This window comes from Culex quinquefasciatus, chromosome 1, assembly GCF_015732765.1.
Source record: "Culex quinquefasciatus strain JHB chromosome 1, VPISU_Cqui_1.0_pri_paternal, whole genome shotgun sequence".
Classification (NCBI taxonomy): domain Eukaryota; kingdom Metazoa; phylum Arthropoda; class Insecta; order Diptera; family Culicidae; genus Culex; species Culex quinquefasciatus.
The window spans coordinates 54,765,649-54,774,365 of record NC_051861.1 but is presented as its reverse complement, the minus strand read 5'-3'; the positions used below and the strand labels follow the sequence as shown (position 1 = coordinate 54,774,365).

General features: G+C 47.5%; 1 protein-coding gene across 1 annotated transcript; it reads left to right on the top strand.

The window, feature by feature from the left end:
* The first annotated feature begins 3,226 nt into the window (after nt 1-3,226).
* Nucleotides 3,227-8,356, top strand: LOC6038447. Its single transcript, XM_001848192.2, has 4 exons — nt 3,227-3,689; nt 4,119-4,181; nt 4,244-4,630; nt 4,689-8,356. The coding sequence occupies exons 1-4, from the start codon at nt 3,227-3,229 to the stop codon at nt 8,354-8,356; spliced, it is 4,581 nt and encodes a 1,526-aa protein (XP_001848244.2).
* The last annotated feature ends 361 nt before the right edge of the window (nt 8,357-8,717 follow it).

Below are 8,717 nucleotides of genomic sequence, written 5' to 3'. Positions count from 1 at the left end.
GAGACCACTAAATCGACCAAAGCGCGCTTAAAATGGACGTCGGGCTGCCTCGGCAGCAGATGTAGCCAGTTTTGGGACTTCGGATAGTCCTTTCCACAAAAGAGCAATCAATTAGCGTTCAGAATGCGCGTGCACACACAAACACACACCTGTTCGTTGGTACACGCTAAATGGAACTTAACAACTGAGCTTCCCCTCCACGGACGGGACATTCAAGTACCTAAATAGCCCTCAAATTCTTTCTTAAAGATATCGTCCACCGTCGAATGAGCGTTTGCAGAAGCAGCGGTCACCACCAGGGGACCTCAAATCTGCGACGGTCAAAAATTCAAGCAGCCCGATTTCAAACCTGCGACGCTAGGCGTCATAATGCTTCATAATAGAGTTATCTAAGCCCGCTCTCACGCACACTAGCACGCCATTTGTTTTGCTGGACGGTACAAAATTTAACCTCACTTTTTTTCGTGTACGTACACGCAATACATGCGCACGTAGATAACTCTATTTAAGCGTTCTGCAGAGCAGAAGTGAAAGTACAGTCGACTCTCTGGTTGTCAATATCCAAGGGACCGTTGAGGAAGAGAATCATCAGTTTACAGAACGACCCAGCTATGGGAGAGAAACATGGCAACGTCCATCAAACAAAAACAAACTAATGTCAAATGCCCTTCAAAGCTTCGTTTCGCCAAGAAAAATGTCTATGCAAGCCATGAGAAAGTGAAATTATTGACAACCGGAAGAGATTTTTAATGCAAACAGAATCCAAGGGACCGTCGAGGAAGAGATCCTTCGAGCAAGGAAAAATATCGAGGAATGAAGATAATTGAAGTATGCAGATTGAAGGGACTGAAGAATTCATCGATAGATGGAGAATTATTGATATCGAGAAGATCGACAGCCAGAGAGTCGACTGCAAGTGGTTGCCGTGGTTTTTTAAATGTTGTAAATATAATGATTAGGCTCAGTGAAAATTTACGCATAATAAATAATGTTAACCTTAATTTAGAATTGACAAGAATAACTCTTTCGTGAATATTTTTATGGCCCTGAAAAGGGCCGTTTGATTTTATATAATTGAAGGAAACGGAAATATTAATCTCCAGCACATTTAATCCGATCACCGCAGTTGTGCGGTCGGATGAAAACGAATGGAATTCTGGGGGAAATTAACATTTCCGTCCGAGGGTCAATGGGAGGCAGCCCAAATAATGGTGCAAAGTTGCCATGTACATCGTCCATTCTGCTGGCTTTGCTCGCTGCTCGTTGCTTGCTGCTTCGTTCCGTTCGAATGAGTTGAGAATGGCTTGCAAAGCAATCATATTTATGCGCCAGAATTGGGGACGCATGAACCTCCTACGTCAATGGAGACTCCACCCTCCAGCGCAAAATCTGGCTCGCGCGAAAGTATAAAAGAAAAATCCCAACGCAGAAACCTCTTCATTCTATCCAGACCACCGACGAGTGAAGGTCGAACCGCGGAGCAGCAGCAGCAACAGCACCAGCAGAGGAGGGCAGCAGAGAGGAAGAGCAACACCAGCAGAGGAGAGAAGAAGAGCAGCTTCAAGTGTTCTTCACTCTCGTTCGGGTCAACAAGGAGCGTGTTTCGGTGCGGCGTAGGAATAAAAAGAAAAAGCTGCGGAAGGAGAAAGACCATCAAGTAAGATCACGAAAAGTGCGGGCGCACTAGATGCAGCAGGCCACGCAGGCAGTCAGAACCACGCTGGAAATCAGCCGGAACTGTCTCGGATTGCATTGTTAATCTGCCGGCACACCGCTTATGAAATTAAACGGCCCTTTTCAGGGCCAACAAAACAATCACGAAAGAGTTATTCTTCAAATCTAAAACTGTTTTGTGAGCACTTGCTAAAAGCAAAATTTTCTAAAAATGGGTACATGTTTCTTATTCCTTTATTTTACATTTGATTTTGCTGCTCGTCATTTACTTTGACGTACTCACACACACACACACACAGAGTAAAATTTGCAAGCCTACACACGCTGTCTCCGCATTTAATCTAAATTTTAATACAAATCATTACAAATTTTGGTCGCCTGAAAAATGTGGACTGAGAAAGAAGAAATTTTAAAATATTTGACCATTTTTTGCCTTGGCTCAATTTTGCACACAATCAAAGCTCTTGAAAATTCTTCCCTTGCAAGTGGCAGGTAAAATTGTTTGCATTTGACGACAAAAAGCAAATTTAGCATTTTAATTGGAAGACAAAAAAACCCTTTCGTAAGATATTTGGTGGCCCTAAAAAGGGCCAATTAATTACAAATTTGCCTTTCGCGTGCGACTAGCACATCGCCCAAGCAAAACGACGAGTGGCGATTCTCTTCCGCGGAATCTGCCTTTCATTCTTGGTTCTCCGGGCCGAGCACCGTGTAATCCGCGGACCCGTATGAGACGGGCTCCCTTTTCACCTAATGGATGCTCGCAGATTGAAACCGAGTCTCTGCAAAGCACTAATACTTATGCGCCCGAATTGGGTACGTATGAACCTCCTACGTCAATCGACACTCCACCCTCCAGCGCAAAATCTGGCTCGCGCGAAAGTATAAAAGAAAAATCCCAGCACAGAAGCCTCTTCATTCTATCCAGACCATCGACGAGTGAAGGTCGAACCGCGGAGCAGCAGCAGCAGCAACACCGACAGAGAAGAAGAGCAGCACCAGCAGAGCAGCAGAGGAGGGAAGAAGAGCAGCACCAGCAGAGCAGCAGAGGAGAGAAGAAGAGCAGCCCCAAGTCTTCTTCAGTACCGTTCGGGCCGGCGAAGAGTGTGTTTCGCACACGGTGCGGCAGAGGAAGATAAATTAAAAGCTGCGGGAGGAGAAAGGCCATCAAGTAGGATCACGAAAAGTGCGGCCGCACTAGATGCAGCAGGTTGAAGGCAACCGGAACCACGCAACGATGAAACTGGGGCAAGCTGCCGAAACAGTATCCGGATGAGTCGCGGATTGGACGAAATCTGCATCGTACACCGCTTATAAAATCAAACGGCCCTTTTCAGGGCCATCAAAACAATCACGAAAGAGTTGTTCATCAATTTCAAAATTTCAAAATGAATTGCCTGCCAAAAGGCCACATGGTCGGTTTGTGTGTGTGTGTGTGTGTGAGAGAGAGAGAGAGAGAGAGAGAGGGAGAGAGTATATTTTTGCGTAACTATATAAGAAATATCGCCCGCAAAACTGCAAACACTTTGCTCTTGGCATTCAGCTAGTGAGGATGTTACGACACCTGGCGGCGAAATACCTTGCGAGTCATCGCAAGCGGAAGCGTGAGGAGAGAGAGAGGGAGAACAGAGTGGTGGCGCCACTGAGGCAAGCTGAGGAGACGATTGCTGATCGTGATGAGGAGGAGAAGGAGGGAGAGCAGGAGATGGAGAAGGAGGAGGGAGAGCAGGAGATGGAGGAGGAAGAGGAGATCAAGGCACCGAAACCGCGGAGGCCTGCCAAGACGAGCGCTGAGCGCGTCAGGGAATTCCGCCAGCGGAAGAAACTGAAAGCGCAAGAGGAGGCCGAGCGAGGAGGTACAGTAGCGGCCGGTAACCCAGCAGCAACTGTGAATTTGGAGCCGATGCCCGGCCCGAGCACGGGGCCAGTACGGTTCTACCCACGACCTGACCCGGTTCAGATTCCATCGGGTTCTGGAAGGGGCACGTTTCAGGCCGATTCCGAGACATTTCTTGGTGAGTTTTTAGCTAAATGTGAACAAAGATTAGCTTTAATTTGATTGTCTATTCTTTTAAGATAAGATAACGCCAAACTGTGAAACTATAACCAAGATTTTTACCTTTCGCTAAATTCAACAAAATTTTACAACTTAGCAATATAATGCTGATCATGTTTGAAAGTTTTCACATTGCATGCACAATTTGTGTTCTTGAAATGAATTTTCTCAGTATAAAGCGGATGTTTTAACGTATGAATATGAATTTAGTTGGCAGAATAATTTAATTTTGTTCTTAAAACAAACACAGTTAATATAGCCAATAAATAATCTGTTTTAGAGTTTTAGCATGAGATAGGCATTTGTTCTACGCACTGTCTAACTTTGAATTTTGGGTTTAATATTATACAATCAAAAGCAACTATTTAGATCTTCCTGTATCTTACAGGAATCGTACCGACTCGTTCCGCTCTGAACGAGTCCTCTCAGGTATCAGTACCCAATAGTCAGGGTAAGTCTGGGTAACTTAGGGAGGTCTTTCAATATTGTCCCCAATTGTTTAATGTTTTGTAGAGACGGGTACGACTGCCACAGCTGGTGGCAAGCCAGATTGCGCGAAGGCCGACATTGCTTTTCACAAAAAGTTTACCAACAACAAACTGGGTGATTATTGCAATGTTTGTGAACGCATCTGGTTCAGCAATGACTTGAGGCCCATCACAAGCGATGGCGGGAGAGTGTTGGTCGAGGCAGGCCACTTTGAGTCAGTCGCGGGATTCAAGGTGTGCCAGACCTGCCACAACTCTCTGAGGAATGGAAAAGTACCCACTTTGTCCACATCGAACGGATTCACCTACCCGGAGAAGCCAGCGAACCTTCCACCACTGGATCCGATCACCGAGCGGTTGATTGCGCCAAGGCTGCCGTTCATGCAAATTCGTCGGCTCAGTCATGCGCGAGGTGAACATTGTTTATCAACTGTGAATTTTGTAGTTGGTAACGTGCTTTGAAATTTTAGGAAGCTACACAATCATCGGGCAGATCATAAATGTCCCTGTTGATGTCAACGAGATGGTTCGGATGCTTCCGCGTCAATTGGAAGATGATTACGCCTTTAATGTTTGCATTAAAAAGCAATTGATCCACAAGTCTAACTACCTGCAGGGATATGTCAAGAAGTCTGTCGTTAAAGCTTGGCTTCGCTTTCTTATCAACACTCCGTTGTATAAGCGCGAAGGTATCGTTTTGGATGAAAGCCTCATGGGACCAGATGTACCAGAAGGTACTGACGGTGAGGAACTGATTGAGCTGGAAGTATCGGAAGTCGAGGATGTCCCAAGAGATGTCCCAAGAATTCCCCAGCAGAACGACCAAATTGCACTTGACGTACTCGAAACTGAAGCGGAATTGTTCGCAGGACAGCAACAGACCGTCTTCTGGAACGAGGACATGAGTCTTAATATTGCTCCTGGTCAGAACCGAATGCCGACTTCCATCGTGTACGATCAGTATGCAGAAGAGCTTTCTTTTCCCGGAATCTACCAAGGAAAAATGCGATCGTACAGGAAAGGGGTTCGCGTTACTCCTTACGATAAGGCTACCAGTGAAACTAGACGACGTGACCGGCGTGGAGCAAAGCCGACTCACATCCTGTACATGGGTGTTAAGATCATGCGTCTTCGGGTTCACGATGGAGTTTCGAGCTCCTTTAGGGTCCAAGGTACGAACAATGTGACCCGTGCTCAACTCAGTGACCCGCAGTTCATGCAGAGCCTTATCGAGAGGAACTTCGCGTGGCTGAAATCGATTCCGAACTCGGCATTGTACTGGCAGATACGGGAGAAAGATTTGTTCGCCATGATTCGACAGCTGGGAAAGCCAACGGTTTTCTTGACTATGAGTGCTAACGAGACTCACTGGCCCGAACTGCTGAAGATACTGTACAAGCTCTCGGATCAAGAGAACAGGATCGACTTGACAGAACCGATGGAGCAACTAACAGCACTTCAAGGAGCAGTATTGGTCAGTGAAGATCCAGTCACGTGCTGCCTCTATTTCAACAAGCTGATCGAAGTCATCCTCTTGATCTTGGGTTCGAAAACTCATAGTCCGTTCGGGAAGTACTACGTCGTCGATTACTTCAAACGGATTGAGTTCCAGCATCGCGGTAGTCCCCACTGCCATGCAGTGCTTTGGCTCGCCAACGATCCCAAGGAACCTGCTTCCGAGCACATGCCTGCTACTCTGGAACTGATCAACACCATCACTTCCATTAGATTCGAGGACCTTCCCACGCAGACGGCTACTAAGCAGGTTCATCGTTGCACGTTCACTTGCACAAAGCGAGGGGAAAAGCGCTGTCGGTTCAATATACCGTACTGGCCCATGAAGGAACAACGGGTCCTGCTTCCTCTTAAGGCTGACGATAGTCGCCGCAAAGAGTTGAAGAAACGCGCTGAGGAAATGCGTGATGTCCTGGCAACAATGGTATTCGATACGATTGAGGACTATCTGGCCCACTGCGAGTGTACATACGAGTACTACCTGGATGTAGTTCGTGCATCGCTGAAACAGCCTACGGTCTTCTACAAGCGCTCGATGGATGAAAAGGAACTGCGAACGAATCCGTTCAACGCATGGATTGCGGACAAGCTGCGTTCGAACATGGATCTCCAGTTTATTGTTGACGAAAAGAAACTTTGCCACTACCTGGTAGAGTACGTCAACAAGTCCAATCGTGGTGTTAGTGGATTGCACCGAGAGCTGATCCTCATGCAAGAGCAGAACCCCGAGATGGACTACGGCGAGATGCTGAAGAAGATCAGTCTGAAGATGCTTGGAGCCGTGGAGATGTGCGCTCAGGAAGCAGCCTGGTTCCTACTGCGATTGCCGATGTCCGAGGCAAGTAAGAAAGTTGAGTTCATTCCAACTGCGTGGCCCCAAGACCGGACAAGAAGCAGGAAGCACTTCAAGACCATGGATGCAGAAGGAGTTGGCGATGACTCGACTGATGTGTGGAACAAGAACATCATCGAGAAGTACGAAGAGCGTGAAGGCCTGGAAAACGTCTGCTTGGCTGAGTTCGTAGCTTGGTATTCTCAGGAAAGAGGTAAAAACAGCTACAAGAAAAGGACACAGCCAAGGGTGCTGCGTTGGCGCGGATTCGGTATGAGCGAGCTTACTGAGTATAAGCGCGAATCTGTTCTCCTGTTTCTGCCATTTCGTAATGAGGTGGTGGATGTTCTCGACCAGAATAAGTTCCTCCAGTTGTACGATTTGCATGAGGAACAACTCTTGGCAAAGCGTAAGGAATACGACTGTGAGTTGAATATGGAGCAAACGGTCGAGGAGTATCTGCGCACTATTGCGAACTTGGAGGATGGAGCGGAGAACAACGCAGCAACCGAAAAGCACGACGAGCTGGTGCGGACAGTCATCATGCAGCCGAATAATGATGACTTTGAGCTGCTGCCCACAAGAGGTTTAAGATCTGTCATCAAGCAACGCACAAACGTGTTGTCGAAGGAGGCATATTGTGAGATGATGCGAGCTACGAATGCAGAGCAACGGGCATTGCTTCTGCACGTAATCCATCTGATGCATTGCTACGAAGAGCACGAGCCGCTGCAGGTTTTCTTGACCGGTCCGGCAGGAAGCGGCAAAACCTTCGTATTGCGTGCGCTTATGGAAACGATCAATCGGTACAGCCAAACTCACAACTCCCGCGACAACGCGTATGTAGCTTCAGCTTCGACTGGAAAAGCAGCCAGCGCAATTGGTGGAACCACCCTGCACCACGCTTACCACATCACCATGTCTCGCCAGGCAACGAAGATGAATTTCGAAACGCTCCAGATGTACAGGAACGAGATGCAGCATATCAAGTTTCACATCATCGATGAGGTCAGCATGGTTGGCGCCCACACCCTGAATACCGCACACATACGCCTCCAGGATGTTTACATGATCTATGATGTTGCATATGACGGTGTGAATGTGTTGGTGAGTGGAGATTTGATGCAGTTGCCCCCAGTCAATGCTCGCGCCGTGTTCAAGCCTCCGTCGAACTCCATCTGTGGCGCTGTGGTGTGGCAGTCGTTGATGTTTCACGAGCTCAAACAGGTTATGCGTCAGGCGGATAAGCAGTTTTCAGACATTCTTACCAAGATTGGTAATGGGCTGAAACTGACCGCCGATGAAACCAAACTGATCGAGAGCCGTTTCTTCACAAAAGAGGATCTGAGCAAGGAGGACACTGGCGGGGCGGTACGACTGTTCCATCGGAACATTGACGTAACCAGCTACAACAATGAAGCGCTGAGAAACATTGACGGGCTAGATTGCACAGCAGACGACACCTTTGTGGGATACAAGACTGCAGAGCAACTGGCAACTGCTCGTATCAAACTCTACAAGATGAGTCTGGCTGAAACGGCAGGTTTGCAGTATACAACTAAGTTCTGTCCTGGAATGCCTTACATGGTCACCACAAATGTCAATGTGGAAGATGGCATAGTGAATGGTGCAATTGGGGACTTGATGTATGTCGAAGAGGGCGTTGATGACTCAGAGGATCGCATCATGAGACTTTGGATCAAATTTGAAAACGCGCAGATCGGGATCATTGCGAGGAAAGAGGTGGAGCCTATGATACGCACACGACCCGACATCTTGCAGTCAGATTGACTCCAATCGTGAAGCGATCCGCAAACATCGATCTGGGTAACCGCATTAAATGCAAGCGCATACAGTTCCCGGTTACACCAGCTAATGCCCTTACCATACACAAATCTCAAGGTGGAACCTTTGATAAGATTGTGTACGACTATGATAAGTCCCAGGATCAGCAAATGGTGTACGTCGGTTTATCACGTGTGAAGTCGCTGCAGGGCCTCTTTTGACCAACTCAAAGGGAGACTTCAAGTTCCACCATGCGAAAGGCTGTGACAGCCCAAAATGCGAGAACTGCGTAACGAGTACAAGCGTTTGCAGAATCACCGTTTGCGCACCATTGTGGACGAAGTGGGTGAGGTCTTAGAGAGCAGCG

Coding starts and splice junctions, on each gene's coding strand:
- LOC6038447 (XM_001848192.2), top strand. CDS start 3,227: ATGTTACGACACCTGGCGGCGAAATACCTTGCGAGTCATCGCAAGCGG. Junction 4,182..4,243: donor ATCAGTACCCAATAGTCAGG/GTAAGTCTGGGT, acceptor AATGTTTTGTAG/AGACGGGTACGACTGCCACA. Junction 4,631..4,688: donor TCGGCTCAGTCATGCGCGAG/GTGAACATTGTT, acceptor TTGAAATTTTAG/GAAGCTACACAATCATCGGG.